General features: G+C 35.1%; 1 protein-coding gene across 3 annotated transcripts in view; it reads right to left on the bottom strand.

Moving 5' to 3' along the window:
• Positions 1-23,422, bottom strand: part of LOC110102920 (E3 ubiquitin-protein ligase SHPRH) — a 40,850-nt gene that overhangs the window by 15,779 nt on the left and 1,649 nt on the right. For 2 of the 3 annotated variants that reach the window (XM_028700648.1, XM_020831439.2), the window contains exons 3-11: positions 23,088-23,285; positions 18,017-18,075; positions 17,416-17,899; positions 15,614-15,814; positions 10,048-10,303; positions 8,912-9,155; positions 8,674-8,834; positions 8,014-8,592; positions 6,992-7,158 (exon numbers count right to left, since the gene is read on the bottom strand). In XM_028700648.1, the coding sequence (XP_028556481.1) occupies positions 6,992-7,158; positions 8,014-8,592; positions 8,674-8,834; positions 8,912-9,155; positions 10,048-10,303; positions 15,614-15,814; positions 17,416-17,899; positions 18,017-18,075; positions 23,088-23,285 (2,349 nt within the window). The remainder of the gene's footprint in view (positions 1-6,991; positions 7,159-8,013; positions 8,593-8,673; positions 8,835-8,911; positions 9,156-10,047; positions 10,304-15,613; positions 15,815-17,415; positions 17,900-18,016; positions 18,076-23,087; positions 23,286-23,422) is intronic. The other variant, XM_028700649.1, reaches the window with a different exon arrangement.

Below are 23,422 nucleotides of genomic sequence, written 5' to 3'. Positions count from 1 at the left end.
TTAGATTCAAGAAAAATGCATCCTTCAAATTTGACCATGTCTCTAAAGACGATATTTCAGTTGGTAAAAGATTCCAATTGTTGCAAATTCTAAATTGATAGCCACCCCACCTGATTGATAGGTAAATTTCGTTTCATAGTTGTATAGCGTTGATAATGCTGATGGCATCTATATGTTCTACCCAATTTGTTGCTACATGCTTAAGATAATTAAGAGGATTATTGCAGAAAACTCTATTTAAAACCATATATCAACATTGCAAACATCTTTGATGCTTGTACCCATATATACCGTTAGGGGTGCAAATGGGTCAAGCCAGCTCGAGCTCGAATTGTTAACGAGCTCACGAGTCGAGCTTATCAAGTTTCGAGCTCGAGCTCGAGCAGAATTTCAAGCTCATTGGATTATCAAGCTCAACTTTGACCCAAATTAAGCTTGGCTCGATTACTCGTCAAGCGGCTTGTTAGGCAGACGTAAACTATCAAACGAGCATAAGGCGAAGAGCAGAGCACGTCTACCAACCTATGTGCATGCGGAAGGCGAACCTCTGCACGCGTTTGCATGGGCGAACCTCTGCATGCGTCTGCATGGGCAAACCTCTGCGGATGCGAACTGCGTCTGCGAACCTATACACACTCAAACCGCGAAATTGAGCCGCTCGACGAGCTTGTTTTTTGTGGCAAGAGCCGAGTTTGAGCTCACCTTTTAAACTTGAGCTCAGGATTTAACTTGTGAGTAGAGATCGAGTTAGGCCTGACTCGAGCTCGAGCTCGACTCATTTGCACCCCTATTACCCATTCCACTCCTTCACAAAGAATAATTCATAATCTTCTATTTTCTATTCCGATAGTAGCTAGGATTCAATCCAATTAAGTCCAATATGCTTCTTCCAGCACTGACCACCTAACAGTAGTCTCTCATAACTTGCACCGCCCCAAAGAAAGAAAATGACCCAATATCAATATTTTCTCCCCCTGTCAACTCCCTCCCCTAAAGTAAGTAATCTTTTTTTTTTTTTTGCAATAATAAGGCTAGAATTTTTTCTTTAATATAGCCATTGATGCTATCAAATATTCTGTATTTTTATTTTATATTGAACATTAGTATGTTTTTATGTTCTTTTCATTTTTTTTAGCTATCCAATGATGGGAAAGCATCCAATGATCATGGTAGGTTGTGCTTGGGGCTTGGTAGACCTTTGGTTTGTTGGCTCGATTGGTCCTTGGCTGCTGCTGGTTCACGGGTTGGCTTATGGTCCATGGTTTTGGGGCTTATGGTGATGTGTGGAAGAAGATGGCTCATTGGAGTTGAGCTTATTTTCTTAGTTGCTAGCTCATTAATGATGAGCTGAAGTTTAGTTCATTCATAAGGAGAACTACATAGCTCATTAATGTTCTAAGGTAAGCTCATAAGTTGGATTCATTATGGAGTGGTCTTGTCCCTTCTCCTCCCTTCTTCTTAAAATTCTGAGCCTTTGTCCCCTTGGTTTCCCCGGTTGGCTGCTGTTTTCCGTGTTGGGTGGCCTTTCCCGTGCCTTGGTGCTTCGGTTCCGTGCGGACCTCCTTGGTTCTTGCGACTACCTCTTCGGGTTCCGCCTGGGCTATTTTCCCGTGACTTTTTGGGGGCTTTTCTATGGCTTTGGTGCTTTGTTTCCTGGAGTTAACTGCTAACTTTTTAATTCCCTCATTTATAATATGAATTTGAAAAGTCATTATGGCTGTTAGGCTTCTCCTCCCTTGCCTATAAATATGAGATGTTTTGTGAAGGAAGGGAAGTTGATTATTGAGAGCAAATTTGCTATTAACCTGCGGGTTCTTCTTGGAAAAGCTTGTGAGCATGTTCCATTCTCCTTCTCCTCTAGGAAAGACTTGCGAGTTATTTCCACCCTTCTTCTCGGCTTCTAACCTCTTTCGTCTCTCCGCAAGTTCTACTCCATCTGTATCCTTCTTCTTGAGCTTTGGTGATGTTTGTTGGCTGAATTGGGAGCATTTGCTGGACGAGTTTGGGATTGGACAGTTGGACTATTTTGCAGTGGTGGACCATCGGTTTGCTAGCCCTAAGCACTTATTTTACTTAACCTACTTTTCGATGCATGTGAGGAACCCGCTCTGACGGTTGTCTGAGGATAGCGTTGTTTTTATTTTCTTTGTTTCTTTGAATTCTATTCTAGTTTTCTTCGTCAGATTTTTTATGTTATAGATGATTGCTACTATTTGAATTGAGTTTGGTTTAGTTTCGTCCTTTGTTCTCCTTGTTTGGCTTTTCTATCTACTGTGCTTACATCAACCATCATCAATGAATCTTTTGAAATGTTGATACAATTTCATTATCTCAGCAACCATAAGTTTCTTTTTATGTATTTGTGAATCATAAATCAAGAATCAAGACAAAAATTAATTTGAGTTTAATTTGTAGACATAGCTTTGTAAAAACTTGATTAAAAGCTAAGCCATCAAATTCTTCAACTAATTTATAAATGTCATCGGGCATAGTTGGTTAAAATTTATATTCAGGAGTAGATTCAGTATCTTTAAGAAGTTAAGGATTATATTCAGGAACAAATTTAAATTCTATTAAAGTTTATTCATATTCAAGAGTTTTTATTACAAGTTCAGGTTCATCGTTAAAATTATATTTAATTTATAATAAGTTCTCTATATTCAAGAATTTCATTCCCCCTCCCCCTCTATTGGCCCTTGGTTCTTCCCCCATTGGCTGCCTTTTCCTTTTCCCTTCCCTGTGTCTCTTCAGTTTTCTTCCTGGTGTTGTTTTTCCCGTGGCTGGTTCTCCCTTGCTAGGTGCTGGTTCCGGTCTCCTGAGCTGCCCCTCGGTTTCCTACAGATGCTAGTCCCGTGGCTGCTTTACCTCCCTTTGTTGGGTGCTGATTCCGGTCCTATGTGCTACCTTTTCGATTTCTTCCCTGGCTGTTTTCCTGTGGTTGCTTTTCCCGGTTCCTGTGCTGTCTTTTCGGGTGCTGTTATGGGATTATTTCTGGCCTTTTAATTGGTTTAAAGAAAGTGTTATAGTGGCTGTTTGGTTGCCCCTTTTATCCTATATATAGGAGATGTTTGTGGTTGTTTTAAAGAGTTTTTTTTTTTTAAGGTTATATGTGCTGATTTTTGTAAAGAAACTTGAGGGTTTTCTTTTATAGCTTGCGAGCTATGTATCCCCTTCTCATTCTTCTAGGATAACTTGCGAGTTATACATTTTTCGTCTTAGCTTCTAACCCCTTTCTTCTCTCCGCAAGTGTCCACCCCACCTGTATCTTTCTTCTCGACGATTGTCAAGCAACTTTAGGTGTATGTTTATGTTTGTGTTTGTGTCAAAGTTTGTAAGAGTCTTTAATCTTATAAAAATTGTTGTATTTTGTCTATTTTGGGGTATTTTATGTATTTTCTTTTATCCTAGGAAGTGTTTCTTCTTGCAAGCAAAAATTAGATTTTTTCTAATTTCTTGCTTGCATCAGGTGGCTGATTAGAAATATAAATTAATAATTTATATACTTTTAAATGTTCAACTCTAATATTTTAAAAGTTGCAGTTTGTTTTTTTGTCTTTTTCAATATTATTTTTTTAATAATCAAATTTAATAAAAATAATAATTATTTAAAAAATACTAATAGTTAGTCGAGCCGACTTGCGAGCTCATGAGCCAAGCTTCACCAAGCTCGTGGGCTCGATAAGCTTGGCTCCCAAGCTCGTTAACAAGTCGAGCTCGAGCCGACTCGGCTCACTTACACCCCTAATGCCAACATATGTTTGACAAGATTTAGAGAAAATTATAACATTTTTTTCCTAGGGATCCTAGACATAAAAACTGTAGTTCTAACAAAATGATTTTAATATACCAAAATACGAAAAAAAAATTAGATAAAAGCTGATGTTTTTTTTTTCCAACTTATAACTTATTTAAGACATTTTTATGAAATAGATAATAATACTAGAATAGTCTATAAGTAAGTAATGCTTTAATAACAAGATGTGTAAAACTTATATAATATCAAGCATATTATATTCATTTTATTTATAAGTCTTAAATTGATTAAAAAAATTGGTGCTATTATTCTCTGAATATGACAAAAATTGCACTTTCAATTTATATTTCATATCAACCTATGTTGCATTGTTTTACTTGGAATACTTGGCAATAATATAGAGCATACCCAACTAATTTTCTTTAATAGCTTTAGATCTTCTAGAATCAAACAAATTCCAACATTCAAAAAATTCTAATGTAACTATCCAATTTAAAAATTCACTAAGTTTATAACTCTTGTCAATACTAAGAATATAATTATGAGCCTCACAATAGTGTGGGCTCCGAAAATTCGGCCTCGGCTTCCGCTTGCTTTTCTTTTTCGGCGAGGGAGTTTTAACGAACTAAGTTCCGAGGTAAATTTTAGAAGGCAGATGGGTTTGTAGATAAGACACTACCCAGAGATTTCGCCCTCATTTTGTGAGGACTTTATGATCTGAGACATTAATTATTTTATTGATTTACCAAATTATTATGCCTAATGTCCTACTTCTCAATGACATGATGAAGCAACCATGGGCTAGATACCAAATATGATGTAAGACGTCTTAGGGTATAGGGTTCTCACATAAGTCTAGGAAGCGATGCAAAAACAAACACAAAAGATCAAAATTTAACAATCCACAAATCTTCAAATCATGCAAAATTATCTTTAAAAGAAAATCGTACAAACAAAACTCATACCAAATGATAATTTAAAGATTGTCCATAACTAACATTATGCAAGAGACTTGAGATCAAAATAAAATCACAATAATTAGAATTAACACCGCAAGAAAAAACATAAGATTGCAGCAAACTTAACTAAATCTTAGAAACTCACGCAAAATCAATTACAGAGTAAATGATAAAGAAGAATGATTGAAGTCATCTGGGCCTCATGCCGGTACAAAGAGAAGCTTCTCAATAACTTGTAGTCAGCACTTATATTGCACTAAAAATATTCACATACAATAGCGCGTACAAGTTTAAGAAAAAAAAAATAGAAAATCATTCAACAAAGATTGAATTTTATATGCTTAGCTAGGTCCTATTTATTATCAAAACTAAACCCATAATAAGTAATTTTCGAATAATAAAATCAAGCTAAAACTGCAAGTCTCAATTTTTAAATGTTGATTCCAGCCCGTGCAAATAAAACTAAATCGGAAAGCAATTGCATGGTGAAAATAGTGCAAGAGTAGCATGTCTCCGAACAAGGAACCAATAGCAGAACAAGAAGTCATCTATGAACTACACAACAAACTAGAGAACCGATCACTTAATAACAGCTAGCCCGACTAAAGACAAAATAGGGAAATAAACCAAACCTTCACAACTGAACCAAGGAAGCAATGGTTGACCAAACTCAAACTAAGACAGGCTTTTAGAGAACAAAACACGTTCTAGTAAGGTCAAAGGATCAACACTTTAATCAGGAAACAAAAAAATTAAAATAGATAATGTAAAATAAAAACTCAAAAATGAAAATTGACTCACTAAATGTTCACATCTTGAGTTTCTAAAGAGGGGAGAATAGAGGGAAGGCAGCAAGTTTTCAATGGTTGTAATTCTCAGGAAAGCAACTGGCCATCTTTTTCTTGAACCAAGAAACATTCTACATAAGTTCTCTGTTGTCTTCTTTTGTTAGTTAATGCAGTTTTCCCTATAAGTAGCAATTAATCTACCTAGTTTTTCCTAGAATTGAGTTGCAGATTGCTGGAATTTCCAGCAAAACCTTAGAATCTGCCATTTGCAACCTAGGACAGCTGGAAGCAGCCTACAGAGGACCTGGGAACCTGCTGGCAGGGAGTTTGGACCATTTGGGGACAAAAGCAGCAGCCAACAATCATTCTTTAAATTTTCCCTTGGCTGGACAAGGGCGTAAAATCAGATTGAAGATATTAAAGACCCCAAAAGCTTGAAAATCAAACCAGTTGGAACCTATCATTCAATTTCTAGTGCAAGGATTCAATTCCAGGAGCAAGAATTATTATTAGTTAAGTGAGGTTTTTGAAATTGTTTTCATGATAGAAGGGTCTCGTAATGTTTACGTCAATATTTTACGGTGTCCATTAGTTGCATAATAGTCTTAATGTTGTTTAGTGTTGAAAACGTCTGCGTATAAGCTCACACACGCTGCCTATATCAGTGCCAACAAATTTTCTTAAAAAATGTATGAAGAGTCATAAATGTCTGATAGGAGAAGAAAAACAAAAGATGAGAAATACAACGATGATGATTCACAAGATCCAAATGATGATTTCTTGACAAAAGCAGATGAAAGTAGGCATTTGTGTGTTTACAAAGTAGTTAAAAAAGCGCTCTCATAGGCGCTAGATCCACCTCTGCAGCACATCATCCTTCAGTCTTTTCACCATGAGAGATAAAACTTTTCTCTGAGAAGACAGTTGAAAGTATTGTTAAAAGTGAAGAGAGGAATGGCTCAAACAGAACACCCAAACTTTAGAAAACCACCAAAAGCGCTAAAACCATAATTGTGCAATGGGATTGAAGCCAAAATTAAAAATCTCGGAAGAGCAAATCGACCAAATATTATATTTTAGCCAAACTCTAAAATATGTGAAAATAAAGGAGCCAACCACCTTAGAAAACGCTAATAGTCTGAGAAGTACATAACTAATGAATATAGCATAATTTTTTGGGTTTAGAATAGCATGAAGTATTAGGTTATACAGAAGTGAAAACTCAATCACGAGTTCATTCTTCAAGTCAATACAAAAACATACAAAAAAACTAACTGATTTTCTTGGACCTTTATAGGGTATTGGAGTAGGTTCAATATTTCATTTCAATTTTTCTAGGAGAATTTCAAATATAAATTGAATGTACTGTTATGCAAATAAATAGTATAATGCATGTATGTATTATCATGTATAATAACTTACGCATCACATAGCTATGTCACCAGGTAGCTAGGAAAATGGCCATTAAGCAAAAGTGAGGTAGAACTAACCCTGAAGAAACTTTGAATGATCTGGAGTTGCAACCAACCCTGGAAATAGCCTGTTCAATCTTTTTCATCAATTCACGAGATGAGTCTTCCTTCTGTTCTATAATGTCAAGTGCCTGCACCCACCAGCTCATATTCTGAACTTTGCACTCTTTGGTCAGATTGCAAACCTGGAAATCAATGAAAAGATAACAAGTTTCCTTATCAAAAACAAAGAGCAGGAAAGAATAAATTGGAAATGTTTTTAAGCAAAATCACATGTAAAAATAAATATTTCCTAACCTAAAAAAACTTTAAACTACATAAGCATTTCAATGCCAAAATAAAAGAGTTAAATTTAGCCTTTTCTTTGCGGGAATATACAAAGCATGTGTAAAGGACAACAAAAATAACATAATAACATAAACTCAACAAAGCAGGATAAACACTAGACAGGTTCATAGTGGCGAATGAAACAAAATCTTTTACTTAAATGAAGAAATGGACAAGTAAGGTAGAAGGAAAGGAACATTGTATTTAGCTGTATCATCAGGTAACCGAGTTTATTAATTAAGGGAAACGCTCATTTGAAAAGGAGGAAGTTGGAAAACTTAGAAATTGTTGATCATCATTAATACTTATCAAATCATATTGGCAAGAAAAGTCTACTGTACTGTTAACAGTTAAATACTTGGAATACAAAGTATGCTCTCTAGTTTAATATCTGCTCCACCATGCCAGTAAATTAGTTTTGCATAGAACATGTTCAAGCACAACTTCGTCTTGAAAAAACTGAAATTATTTGTTATTTGTAAGATAGGTGATTCTTAATAACTTACAAGTTAAAAAATAGCCATATCTAGCATCAATATAAAAGAAATATTTAATCAAAATCAAGAATATCACACCTCAAAGTACCAAATGCAGACTCGGAGGATTGGATTTTAACAACGGCTCTTTCATTTACTTCAACATAAATCAAGAAAATAATTTCATCTAGCTCAAGGAACAACAGGAAAATAAAAGAAAATGAATGGAAAAGTTACCTCCTTATAGGAACTTTTAAAATCCTGCTGAGCTACGGACAATTTTGAAATAAAAGCAGACAGGTACTTTTGCTTAATATTTTCACATGTTTTTCTCAAACAACCAACTGCATAGCACCTAGATGGCAGTTCATTATTAGCTCTGTTCTCTTTAGCTTCGCATACATTATCATCGACAGTGGATGAATTTAGGATGGCATGCTTCTCCAAGGATTCTTTGATAGAATTAGGTTTGCAGTCTGCACCAACTTTTTGTCTCTTAACGTAATGTCGTTCATACTTACCAGTAACATCCCTTTTGTTCTCATTAGTTTCAGAATGGTTTCCCATGTATGGACAAGAGAGTTCAGAAGTGAGAGAAAGCAATTCAGCCAGATTGTAATGAATGTGCAGGCTCAACAAAGGGTCCAAACGGTAATCATTACTGTTTTCATCCGCTACAACCAGTGCTTCTTTGTAGAGTGAAACTGCTCTCTCATTATCTTCCTCGATTACAGCCAACCCAGCTAATCCATTCAGTGCCACAGCAACTCTTCTGAGAGCTTCCTCTCCTTCAATCTTTGCTTTGCCAATAAGAACCTACACAAGCAGTTTCCTATATTTAGAATTTTCAATCCAATAAGCATACCTTGAGTTGGACAAAGTACCTATCATACTCACTTCAAGAATCTCTTCCATAGTCAAAGGAGAATTTTGCAATGAGCAAAGACCAGAACTTCCAACTTGAGGATGGCAACATGCCTGCCGAAGTTTTAAAAGTGGCCATAGAAGCTTTGCAACTTCATCATGAGAGAGAAAGCTATTGCATGAACTTTCAGAACCTGAAAATGATTTGAAATTCCAGGAATATTATCATATTTATTACTGTACTATGTACTCAATTCAAAACAGCAAATACCCAAAATGCATTCTCTTCCTTGACTATTACTTCTGAAACTTCTGAGGATTTCTTCTGCACATCTTACACATGTTTCATGCTGCTTCTGATAGAAATGCTCTTCAACAGGAGACAATGTCAGCCACAGCAAACACTCTTCCTGCGGAGGTAACTGCAATTCCTCTGACACATGAATCTTAGATGAACGCCACATAATTTGCTTGAACATTTTGTGGATGAATTCCATGGCCACTTTGTCTTCCCTCTGAAAAACAAATGATGAAATTACTAGGAAAAATCATCTGCTCCAGTCAACCTGATGAGCACTATTCATGTCAACAAATCCTCATTGGATGATTTGCCACACATTGATCAAGATTCCGCATTCTCCAGCCACAAGAACACAACTCATGCATTTCGGAAGCTCAACTTACTAAAAAATTAAAAACTGTATGCACGGGTACAATTAAATCTTATGCAAAAAGCTCCAAACTAAATTGAAACCACCATAAATTCATAAAGAAATGCATATAATTCTTCCACGAGCTTATCCGACAGTTACTGCAGTCAGATAACTATGACAAGATGCATGTATGTAAAACACACCTAACAACATGACAGAAATAGGAAGTACGCTAGAACTGATAGTAATACTCCCGATAAGGCAGAATCTACACCAGTTGGCTCAATAAATGAGTTTTCTAAGGTAAATTTCATGATTCTAACTCTGAGAAAGAAAAGCTAGGAACTCTTGTCTGTATTTTATTCCAAGGACACAATTAGACTTAAAATGAAATGATATCATGAGTAACTACAATCCAAACCACAATGAAGTGTAACAGCTTCTTTTTTTTACAAACCAAAGTGGTGGGATTCTTTTCTGTAGTTAGGATTTGAATTCAGGACCTTAACAGCAACTTTCAATGACCTTAACCAATTGAACCAATTAGCACCCATGTGTACTGGCTTAAATAAAGATGAAATGATACAAACAGATCAGGAAAATAAAATTACCTAAGTCAACGCCGAAAAAAAAAAAATTCATCTACAGCTTTCATATTTCACATCTCTTCCATTATCCATGAGCCAACAATAAGAAGTGATTCTCAAGACCCACCAATAAGACAAGGCCCAAAAAAACAATTAAAGTAACCTACCTCATATGGATCTCTGACAACTTGAACCCACCATCTATAGGCATCAAAAGGACTAGCTCTAAGGAATCGCAGAAGCCCAAACAGATCATCAAGTCGATGCTGAATTGGAGTTCCTGTGATACACCAACGATGGTGAGCATGTAAACGCATTGCCATCTCTGTTACCGATGCTGTGTTGCACTCAACCATCTGAGCCTCATCCAGGCACACTCTCCACCAATGTATCCTTGTAAGTAAAGTAGGAATAACAGGATACCTAAAAGTATCATACATTATGATAATCTGAAGTTCAGATAGGTAATAATAAACAGCTTTATATAAGTAAATACATAAATGTCACCCATTCTGACTTTATCCTGCAAAGTTAACATCAGAAGAAATAATAACATTTAACTCCTGAAAAGTTGAGATTGAGTTCAATTTATTTCATATTAAAACTGCTCACTATATAGATGTGAAAGACACTTGCACGTCAAATGAATAGGTCAATCATAGGCTATCTCATGAAAGGTCTTACAGGAAATTCCATTAGCCACTCTAGGATAGCCTTTGGTTAACAAAAAAAAAAAAGAATAAAACTGCCACAGATTAAAGCACATGCTAACAGCTTCCAAAAAGAGAATTTTCTTTCCAAACGGCTGAATCATGAGTTAAAGTGGAATTTAACATTTCCACAAGTGATGGTTGGAAACAGAACAACTTTAAAATTTTAATTAGCATGAATTAAAAAGAATGACCCTACACTTGCTCAAGTCAATATTAGAAACAATCTCAGAGTGAATTGCTGATTTTGCTTTGTTTGAAGTTCATAGAGTAAGAAGAGGATTGCATCTAAAGTAACTTCGAGTTTGAGAGAATAAGGTGGAAGCGAGTAGTGGCAAAACGTAGACACAAGATTTTATAGTTGTTTAGTCTAAGATGCTCATAGGTTTCGACTCGATGATTGAGTCCATAAGGAGATGATATTTTTACCCTCCGGGGTAATATATCGTATTCTTATGCCGCGCCCGATTATAAAATATGCAATCCGTTTGAGGATACAAAAATTCTCCAACAGTTTAGTCTTGTACCCTACATCCACTGTGCAGAGATTGAAGAAAGTTTTATTTCTTAATAAAGTTGTTATAAGATCTCTCCTCGGTATAAAAAATTAGAATATTTTGAGAATAAGTAGAGGATGAAAATTTTTTGCGTAATGATCACGAGCTTTCCCTCCATTCTTCAATCTTCCTTTTAGTGTCCTGAATGACGTTATAGTGTGTTTCCAATTGTTATATTCCAAGTCATTTCTCCCTTTAATAACCAGAAGTTCTTATTCAACATTGAATAGATCCCTCAAATGACCATGACTTTATAAATAAGAATCATACCAATATGTGAATGGTCGTGTTACATTTAATATCACATCATCTACCTTGCTAAGTAGAATTGGTCCTCATGTCAACTGGATTGTATTGACGAGGGCTTGTGACTTCCGCAGATCATCCAAATGAATCCTAACCGAGTAGATTGACTAGCAAACTACAATATAACAATTAATTCAATTCTTGCATACCCAATAAATTTGATAGCTAGTAAATTGATTTTTTGCATCCAGTGTAAGATACATGTACAATCCACTTCCCCTCATTTACAATGATACATACTTTGTGTTTGAAATGAAAATGCAGTCCTTGCTCTCCTTCAATGAATCATTTTTTTTATACTTAACTCATCTTATTTGTAAATCGTTGAATCAAAGAAGAAAATAACTCCTGGTAATAGATAAATTGACAATTCTTCCAAAATTAAGCCCTAGGGTATTACAAGGTATGAGGCTGGGAGCAATTTGGGTGATCAGTGAGGGGAAGGGCAGGTGGTAGATGAAAGATCAGATGTGGGCTATGGCTTCTCGAGTTCAGTGGAGTAGAGACATGGAGTTGTTGAGAAGGTGCATGATGGGCTTGGAGTTCGGCTGCTGGAGGAGTTTCACGGCACCAGGTGACATTCACGTGAGTGGGAGAAAAAGTGCTTGCAAGACCGCTGTGAGGGGTGGCTAGCCTGGACAAGGATGATTGGAGGGCTGTTGTTTGGTTGTGCTGGATGGGAGGGAGGCGGGATGGGAAACAGAACAGAGGAGCAGATGACGGGGAGATCTGGAGGTTGGCGACGACTCAGTTTGGAAAAGGAAACCGGCAAGGGATCAGCTGATGAGTGGAATGGGGCTACAATTGCTGCTGCTTTGCGAGCAGAGAAGTGGAGATGTTGTTGGGGCTACACAAGAGAGATGGTAGAGGCGAGAGGTGAGGGGGCCAGCAGTGCTAGAATAGAGAGTAGAGCGGGAGCTTGTGTGAGTAAATAGAGAGAGATCTAAGAGATGGGAGAGGATATGGGAGGAAAAAAAAGTCATAGGTTTTTAGTTTAGGAATTTTTTTATTACTTTATATATATTATATTTTCATCTTGGCTAGCATGGACAACTGTAGCAGGGATTTGAGCAGGTTTTGGCATACAACTGATCGTCCCAGGACGATCCAGATCGTCCTGGACGATCCTGGAGCAGATTTTTGATATTACAATCGCCACCTCGAAATTCATGTTGATTTCAAGCTTTTTTGCTCGGGCAAAGACCCAAGCAATATTACAATCTTTTCTATATGATTTAGATGTTCTAGACACAACAACGAAGTTCGTTTTGCAAACATATGATGTACAGGCAATGTCGCACAATGTTCTGTTTGTAGTCCGTCGATTTCGATCACCTTCACTCTATTCGATTAGAAGGGTCCCTCTTAGGTAAATTTGATGTTCTAAATATATCGACACAATCCATTTAACAATCAAAAGTCATTTGAATAATTGTAGGTAGCGTTGTGTCTGCCAAAGGTCATGCTCGTCGTCATTTTCGATTAAGTTATGCACAAATGACATTTTCTTAGCAAATTCAATGTCCTGAGCTCAACAACGTAATCTATTTCATGATCGGATAAAGTTTTGAGCTTTTTTTATAGTGATCGCGGTGTCCTGATGCTCGTAATAAGCAACATATCTGTTGTTTGCCTTCCTTGATGCACTTGATTGATCTTAGAATATGTATAGAGGTCAACATTAGTAAGTAGATTTATACCTAAATATACATACCAAGGTTTGAAATTGCACAGTCAGGTATTGAGGCATTTTCTTTCCGTATGATGAGGCATAAGCCTCAAGACGCTTTGAGGCATAAGCCGTAGAAGTAAACCATTAAATTAATGAAAAAGATAAAATAACAAATAACATACTAACATGAAAGTAAGATATTAATAAAATTATAAAAAAATTAAAGTTTACTAAAAATTTTAAAAAGTTACAACCAACGCTAAAAAATTAATCTCCTCCACTTTTAATTCAATATAAACAAGTAGTCTAATGTCATAATTTATGAATTTAAATCTCCCCTAATCTCATCAATTAGAGGATCTTCATTAAAATCATCATTTTAGATAACTATTTTTCTATCATCCCTCATACTAAAACTAAAGAAATGCGTTTTCAACAATAAGAGCCTAAGAGGAGAGGCATTGAAGGAGAAATAGCAATGACTAAGCATTGTTTGCAACATGCCGCAGGATTGGGTATGGACGTTAGGATTCTGCGATGTGTGGTTGGGAGTTTGAGGCTGTGAGAGTCATCTCAAGTTTGATTATATATATATATATATATATATATATAACTTCGGCCACTTCTTCCAAAGTTATAGTAAATATTAAGACTTTTGAGATAATTTATTAGCCCAAACATTCTTAGATGAATTGAATACAAAGGCAACTAATCATATGTTGCAAATTAAGGAATTTTTTTATAATATCCATAGGTACTGTTTTATGCAAAAAAAAAAAACCCACCATTGAGTGCTTATTCGGTTTATGTTAGTTTTCTATATATGATTTAATTAATATGAATTTATTTTTAAAAAATTCTGATCCCCTGATTATCATACAAAAGATTTTTTTAAGAACAGTGATATGACCCACTGAACTATTATTAGATAAAATTTAACTTACTATATTCAATCGAATTTTTTCTATTGTTTTAATTCCAATTGACAAACTATATTTACAATTTTTACATTGTGTACTCTATTTTATGAGTATTTTTTTTCTATTTTTATGGGCATTATAGGTATTAAAATAGAATGTTCTTTATTTAATTTATTTTTCTTAAGGAATTATCATGTCTTTATAAAAATATACTTTTCTGAACTATCATATGTCCGTTTTACAAACTTTATCAGTTGAGTTTCAAATAAACTGTGTATTTATTGACTAAGCTTCCATAAAATTTGAAATTAGAGGTTTCAAGATATAAAAGGATTTGTATGAACTCTATGATTAAAGCCAAATAATTTATATGGTTACAAGCCAACCATTTATTTTTTTTTATAAGTATAATGCTTATCTAGAAATCTCTAAAGCATCCTTTACATGGCCATCAGAAGAGCAACGGAGAGAATGATAGAAAAAGAGAAAAGAAGAGAAAGCTATGACTTGAAAGTCTTAGAGTCATTTTTATAAGGCAAGCTAGTTGGGAAAATTGTTAAGCTTGAGGAAGGCTATTGTTCTGTTTCTTGTGAATTCTCTTCACCTAATTTTTCGTACTTAATTTGGATAGATTTTACAAAATTTTGGATATCTCAATTTTTGACAACTTTCGCCGAGTAATTTTTTGCATATTAATACCATAATTATTATGTGATATAGTATGATCATATTGAATCTTTACCGAGTATTGTATTTTGTACAGCATTTTGAGATTGTTATCTTGATAGCATAATATTAATGTTATAAATATTGTCTATAGTCGTATTATATAATTCATGCATCTCAAACCAAGTACACAGATTGATCTGAACTCGATCATACATGCAAACTTTTATGCATTGATGTGACATGATATAAACTGCTCGTATTTACTAAGAATATTAATGAATTCATATATGTGTGCTACGAAATGTCTCTGCAAAAACCAGTTTGGCTGATAGATTGACTGTGGACTGCATGTGTAATTGAAGAGAGGTACAAGAACCCGAGCAACATGTGCACTTCTAATTGTTTTTGACAAGCAAAATGTTCTGAAAAGAGAATCACCTGCCATATGTTTGAATTTTGACTTCTAAGCAGATCATCCAAACAAATCCTAATTGAGATGATTGACAAACAAACTTAACTCAATCAGGTGATTCAATTCATACCTTTCTGATGCATCTTTGATGATTGATACCTTGATTTTTTACATCCAATGTACCATACGTGTATGATCTAGATTAAATCATCAGTAGTGGGGATATGAAGCACCCTAACTACATAAGAATTGTTAAATGCAGCTAACTTATGCTAAAAAAATCATTGAGATATAGCAATAATTGGATATCACGATAGATAAATAGAGAAAAAGGCTCCATACTTCCTACTTATTACTTAGCTTTCCTACAAATAAATGTTTCTATTTAGAGTAACTATTTATTTATTTACCAAAAGAAAGAAAAGAAAGATGGTAAATAAGAAATCGCCAGTGCTGTAGCAAAAGGATAAAAAGAGAGCTCAAATACCTCTTTCGGAACCTCAAAAAATGACGATCACCATCATGCCGGTCAGCATCATGCGATAGATCCTCTTTTAGGACGTCATATGTGGTTAAGACAATATCAGCTGTTGCCAGTTCACTCATGGTAGATTTTAGAGCGGTTGTTGTTGTTATGTTCCTAGCACCTTCATAGATGTAAATTTTCAGCGAACCAGGTCTCGTGTGACTGTGAGAATGAGTCACAAGTCACATCATAACCCATTTAATGCAATTAAATCTTAATAGCAAAGTAGTGAACATTATAATGTGCCTCAATAAAACAATGCTAAATTAAAGGATGAAGATTTGTAAATGAAACTTCATGAATTCTAAATACTTCATCTATAGATTCAAGAAGCAATTATGATCATAATATATGCAACAATGCAAATTCATAACCATCCGTTGAAAAACAGTTCATTAGCTACTTTGCGACAGGATACTTATCCTGAAATTTTTTAAAATTTATCCTGAATTCGTAATAGCATTTATTTACTTGGACATCTAGATGTATTTTAACCTCCGGATAAACCCATAAATGAGTTGTCAGCGGAAAAAAACCTTTATCATAACCTTTACCATCGATGAATATTAGTTGGCTAAAAATAATTGAGGTAATACAAACTGTAAAAATTTCAAAAAGAATCAAGTCCATACACTAATTATGTCAAAACATCAAAATAACTTTTAGTGAAATACTTCTTAATATTCAAGTGAAGGATTGCAATCTTGGCCAACATCTATAATTCAAATAGGAATGATAGTTCAAAGTTCCAACAATCTCACTTAGCTTCTTTTGCACATTATGTTAGAAATTCACCCTTCAGACCATGAAAAATTCAATGGACAGCAAGTGCTACAATTAAAATAGCTTTCTGACTTGCCGGACAGCTTAATCACTAGATAGCCTTTGGGAAAAGCCTTGCTACTAAGTCAAAAACCTCATTATCACTAAAACGATGAAATTTTGAACACACCAAGTTTACAGAAATCAACTGAACCAGACTACCTGCAGCAGACTGGCCATGTACAGATGGGCAAATTACTCTGTGCGGAGTCCGGACATCATCCAGAGGCCAATAAAGATGTGTCACGTCACCCCAAAAGTGTACCGCATTCGGTACCAAGTGGTACCGGACGGTTTTCCCGTCCGGTATCGCACAGACTAATCTCTCGTACAAATGACCGCTTAGAACATTCATTATAAGATTCACAAATTTAAAGCTTAAACCAAAGTTGGGCCTGCTTTATCCAATCAAAAGATTTCCTAAAATAATCTGAATTAAAATTAAGAGCTTGCTATGACCTGTCCTGTCAAAGGGTCTAATGGATAGCTATACATACTAATCTTTAGTAACCATGCCACGCATGCTCATATACTTAACTAAGCATCCCCCGCGTAACATATATATTTTGAAATTTGGTAGGTTAATGGAATTGGCAACGCCAACCTTAACTTTTAAAAGATCTACTTTGAAGAACAATGTAAAGCAATTTAAGTTGTAGATGAGGTTATGACCCTTAAAAAGCTTTTTATATTGTTTCCTCAATGGAATTATTCAATATCTTTCTTAAATCATGCATGCCAAAATTTATGCAGTCACCAGGTGCACAGGATTAACAATGTGTAATAGCAACTTTGAAATGTAGCAAGCATATTTTAGATAACTATTCCAACATACAAATAATTGTGGATAGTAATCTGCAATAAATAAGCTGAACACCATAAAAAAAAGGTTTCGGAAGTCTTTTAAGTAGAATGAGAATTAAGAGAAAAGATCATCCCACCGTAGTATCTCAGAATACCACTGTGCCTGTATAGGAGCTGGACAAACTACAAGGGTTGCACCAGTAGATATCTTAATCTTGGTAGCTTCCACAAGTTCTGTGCACAAAGAGCATATAAAATTTCCCTCCATTTCGATAACATAGCTATTTCCCTTTGTATTTCGTTGAGACTTCGATTTAATATGTGAAATCATTTCAGAAGACTTCTTATCATGGGAAATAGATGATTTCTTCCTGGAAGAAAATCCAACACAATCGGCATGCTGCCATGCATCACAAATATCACATTGTACCCACATTCCTTCATATTTTCGACTCTCACTGGCAGCACCACAAATACATTCCACGCGTTCTCTTTTCTGTCTTCTTATTTGGCTTCCCATCTGTTCGGATTCATCATCAGTAATGCATTCATCCATGGATTGCTTCCGATGTGCAAAGATGCAAGCCAACAATTCAACAGTTTTCCCAAGGCCCATCTCATCTTTTTTATTGGTAGACCAACATAAAAAAATGCATGAAAAAATAATAATAATTTGCAGCTTCAAGACAACTTCAAAACAGAATTAAATCAAAGTAAATTAAAGGAGTCATAGCTAACCTGCTAAGATGCCACCAGAAACATATGAGAATTGTAATGGACGCCATGAAACATTTCCACTGCAAGCAAAGAAACCCAATGTGAATGCAGATATACATATATTTTAAGTATACATACATAAAGAAGTGTTAAAAACATAAAATGATAGATTATGACAATACTCAATTCAAACAGAAAATGGATGACAAGCACACATCAAGAAACATTTCATATAAACAATAAGCTTCTTAGCTAGTAAAGGATGCCATGAACTAACAGGATGACAAGCATCATCATTAGATTTATCCCAACTAATTGGGATGGGTTTAAGCACCTCCATTCTTCATTCATTTCATTTGAGTGTTGCAATGATTAATTGATGCGACAACAACATCAAGCCTTAATCACACTACACGGGATCGGCTATATGAATCATTTTTCTCCATTGTGTCCAATTAAGAGTCAAATTCTCATTTAAATCTAATAAAAAAGTCATTTCTAATACTTTGTAACCAAGTCTTTTTACATCTATCGCTACCTTTCTTAACATAGGCCGAAAAGGATTCATCCAGTTGGTTTTCTTCCTGATTATTTTTTTTATATGAGAAATATGCTTAAAAATGCTTCATTGCATGTGTATCTTCTTAATGATTGACATACGAAGTTATGAAGCTGCTTCTATTTCTATATGAGAATTGAGAGCTTACTTTTATTTAATAAATCACGATATGAATAAGCTTGTAACCCATTGCGTAGGGTGTCAATAAATGACCCAGCATGCCAACCCGACCAAAAAAATATGGATTCGATTTGAACTATTTAATTAGCAAGTTGGGTTCAAATTTGAAATTCTGACCCGTTTATTAAACAAATCATATTTGGGTTGACTCGCAAACCCGCTTTTGACCCAAAAGTAACCCATTTAATATTTTTTCCTTAAATTATTTTGCATATTGGTATGTTCTTCTTATGTTTGAAGAATTAACCTAATCCCTATGTGGAGGTAACTCTCTTGGTTTGCCCAGAAGGAAAACATACTCAAATTTAGCATATGTGAAAGAACACAGTAGAACATGATCATGAGAGAAGATAAAAAAGTTATTCATCTAAGATAGATTTGATAAGTTCAACATGAAAGAAAATGGTTGAGTAATGTTTAGATAGGTAATCTACATCAATTTTTTACTTTAAAAAAATGAGTTGGAATTGTCGCCAATTTTTTCTGTCAAATAACCACTTAATATAATGAATTGAAGCAGGCCCAACATAGGAGCCTTTTATCCTCAATAGTCCATACTAGTGCAATATAACTCAAAAGTAATTATTATGACTAGATAGCATAGAAGAATTGTGCCTCTCACAAAAATGACGTAAAAAGAAGAGAATAACGGATGTAACTATTCATCTTTCCTATATGTTGGATTTCAATTTGGTCAAATTTGATCCCGATTTGATCCATGCGAAACTTATATCGACCAAAGTTGAAAAATTGCACTTTTGAATCGATGTGTTTCAATGCAATTCCCCTGCTCTTTTCATCCTCATAAATTGTGACTTGTGATTAGTTCATTTAGCTTCCAATTCAAGGGATTTTATAGTTTGCATGAAAATTTCTCAAATATGCATGTGCATCACACAAGTACATGAAAGTGCACCATGCAATGCAGAGAAATGTGCAAGTGCATCAAGCATCTACATCAAAAAATGTTTAGAAGTATCAAAATCAAAATGCCTGCACATGCTTCGACAAACATATTAAACGGTTCAATGGAAAACGTGAAGTTAGGCGGATAATGAGGGCTGAATATGCACAAATCCATGAAAGGTTGGACTGATTGGAGCTGGAAAATCGAAGGAACTCACCCATTCAACCCGGACCAATGCCACAAAGGGGTATGTGGGATCAATTTGCTGATGAGGAAGAAGAATAGTTAGGCAAATTAGAAAATTCACCACAAAATAGAGAAAGGATGCATGAATTTGGAAATCGTGAAGCTAGAATAAGGGAAGATAATAATATGGGAAATATCAAAATGAGAATCCCTTCTTTCCATGGTAGAGCTTATCCAGAAACATATCTTAAATAAGAAAGAAAGATACAAGTGATCTTTGACTACTATAATTATTTCAAACTAAAGAAGGTACAAATTGACGCCACATAATTCTCTGATCATGCCTTGGTATGGCGGGATCAAATGGTGTTCAATCGAAAGAGGAATCAAGAGCATCCTAATGAAACATGGCTTGAAATGAAAACTATAATAAGAAAACGATCTGTTCCAAGTCATTTCTATAGGGAGTTATATAAAATATTATAAGTTATGAAGCAAGGAAACCAAAATATAGAAGAATACTTCCAAGAAATGAAAAAAGTGATGATTATAGCTAATATGGAAGAAGATCCCAAGGCCACCGTGGCTAGATTTTAACAAGGCCTGAATCCAGGGATTCAAGAACAAGTGGAACTACAACATTATGTGGAAATCGAAGATATGTTGCACATGACTATAAAGGTAGAAAGGCAAATCAAAAGAAAAGAAAACTCCCAAGCAGCCTCCAATTCCGGCCACCACTCTTGTAAACCCAGCTTTTCTAGAAAGGAAGATCGGCCACAGCTACCTTTACACCTCAAGCCTCGATTTGAACATAAAGTGGAGAGTAGTCGTTCACACGATCCTAAAGGTAAAACTGAACATTTTGTGCCTTGTAATCATGACATAAAATGTTTTAAATGTCAAGGTAGGGGCCACATTGCTATTCAATGTCCAAACAAATGTCTCATGGTAATGGTAGATGATGGGGAACTGGAGATAGATGAAGAAGATGACCACATAAAAGAAAATCTTGTTGTATTGCTAAATGGTGAGGAGGAATTCGCTGTCCCAGGAGATTAGTTGGTGGCAAGGAGAGCTCTTAATGTGCAAACCAAAGAAATGAAGGAAACACAACAAGAGAACATTTTCTACACAAGGTGTTTTGTCAAGGATAAGGTATGTAGCTTAATTATTGATGGTGGTAATTGTAGTAATGTAGCTAGCACTATAATGATCACAAAATTAGGGTTATCCACACTTAAATATCCTAAACCATATAAATTACAATGGTTAAATGATAGTGAAGAAGTAAAGGAAAATAAACAAGTCTTAGTTGCTTTTAAAATTGAAAGATATGAAGATGAAGTTTTATGCAATGTTATTCCTATGCAAGCAGAGCATACACTTCTACGTCGTCCATGGCAATTTGATAGATAAATTTTACAAGATGGTTTTTCTAATAAATATTCATGTATGCTTAACCAATGACCTATCACTCGTGTCATTAACTCCCCAACAAGTTGCTAAGGATCAATTAAAGCTAAAACAAGAACATGATAGCAAAAGGAGGGAATTCACTTCAGGTTAGAAACAAAAGCAAAAAGAAAAATCACGCATTCTTGCCAATAAAAGTGAAATGATACAACCTTATCGGGGATTTAGGAAAAAACAGAGAACCGGTTTACAAAACCTAGGAGAGAGAAAGTTCTTGACTACTAAATTTGCAAGATCTGAGAACAGTGAATGTGATCTGGAATTCCATCTATTTCAAAATTCCGAGAGAAGAAAGATTCTTCTCCAACTTTCAGAGACATGTTGGCGTTTGAACAACCAAAAGCCTTCAGTTCTAAGAGCTGTTGTCCGTGTACGGCAAGAACCGAGAAGGATGGTGAGTGCTTGATCCAAGAAGGATGGCGAGTGCTTGACTGGATCAGAAGGAGCCCATCATCTAAAATCCTCACGGTAGAATTACCAGAATGCAACGCCTGGCTGGATGGATGAGAGTTGGAGGGGAAGATGAGATGTGGCTCTTAGAAACTCGAAGAACAGAACCAGAGTGTGCAGTTCTTAGAGACACCAAGGCAGCACCTAAGGATTGGCGGCTGAAAGCTAGAAGAAAGATGAGGGTCTCAGTTGAGACTTGGACGAAGAGGAAAAGAATTCTTGGAGACTCCAAGAGGGGCCCAATAGGCAGCAGTCAGCAGTAATTAAGAACACATTACAAATTAAATAAGCAACCAAAAGTAAGTGATTTCTTATTCTCAAGGCCTTTAAATAAGCAGATTTTTACACTTTTACATAAAAGCCCCTCCAACTTTTCAAATTCAAAAAAAAAAACAAGAATAACTAAAATAATTCTATTAAAGCAATTAATCAATCACTTGGAAGAGATTAACACTTAATGGTCCTACTAGGCTCTTATTAACAAGCCCTTTCAGGTCCTCGTGGGCCAAAATTTGGGTAAACATCCTACTAACTTCCTCTCTGCCTTTGTGACTTATCGCACATGTAGGTTCTCCAATGGTAATTTGAATGGGACTTTCTTGACCGTTAGCTTGATATGTATCATTTGCAAAGCTTGAATAAGTGTACATAGTGAAAGCCACATAAAATAAAACCAGTTCCAGTACTTTTAAATAAAATTTTCCAATAAAAAGGATTGTTAGAACCTCTCTAATTTGAAATTTATATTTTCTTGTAGAACTATTGACACTAGGAGTTGAGTCTTGACATAGAATAATAATAGTTGTAGAAATTAGTCAACTCCCTTGCAAGTCTTTTCAAATTGGAGCTGTGCCTTTAAATTAAAAATTGGTTCAAGGTTCACTTAACCAGTGGATATGTTGTTAAACATTACTGATGATAATTAGTTGAGCATCTTCTAAGGGATAAATCATTGAAATGCATAGTTATCACAGATTTGTCAGTCCTCAGTACGTGAAACTTTTAACAAGAATAGTATGCATACACCCACATGGACAACATACAATTTCAAGTTATGGAATCCCTTGTGTATATCAAGGAAAAGTTATGTTAATCAGAGATGAAATCAAACTAAAATGAATTATCGAAGCCATCTTAAAACAATTTTGACATCAGATTATCACATTACTTGTATACTCCCAAAACTAGTAAAAATCAATCCATCATTTGCTTTAACAATAACAAATAGCAGTCATAAATCTAAATGGATATCTGCAACATTTATGTTATTTATTGTAAATAAAAAAGTTGCATAAAGTAACATAAAAGGGTTTTCCTTTTTATTGGAACCGTACTTGAATGGATTGTAGAACATTTTGGATTTTCCTTCCAAGAACATAACAGGAACGGAGAACGGAGCTAACAAAAATTGCTCAAACTTTTCAGCAGATGATCCCTTCTCTCTAGAAACCATCCAGTAAACCGCACGTTGTTGATATGGTCTAAGACAAGGAAGTAGATCTGGAAGATCACTTTCCAAATTTGGCTCTTCTCTGTAATCAGCAAGAATAATAAATAATAACTTAAGAAACTCTAGAAAACTCATTAAAACTTTGAGACAATAAAAAGGAATGAAGTTGAAATAATGACTTTTCAATGAAGTTGAAATAATGACTTTTCAACAACACCA

This window comes from Dendrobium catenatum, unplaced genomic scaffold (assembly GCF_001605985.2).
Source record: "Dendrobium catenatum unplaced genomic scaffold, ASM160598v2 fragScaff_scaffold_1567, whole genome shotgun sequence".
NCBI lineage: Eukaryota > Viridiplantae > Streptophyta > Magnoliopsida > Asparagales > Orchidaceae > Dendrobium > Dendrobium catenatum.
Note: the sequence above shows the minus strand (reverse complement) of the source record. Positions and strands in the feature narration are given on the sequence as shown.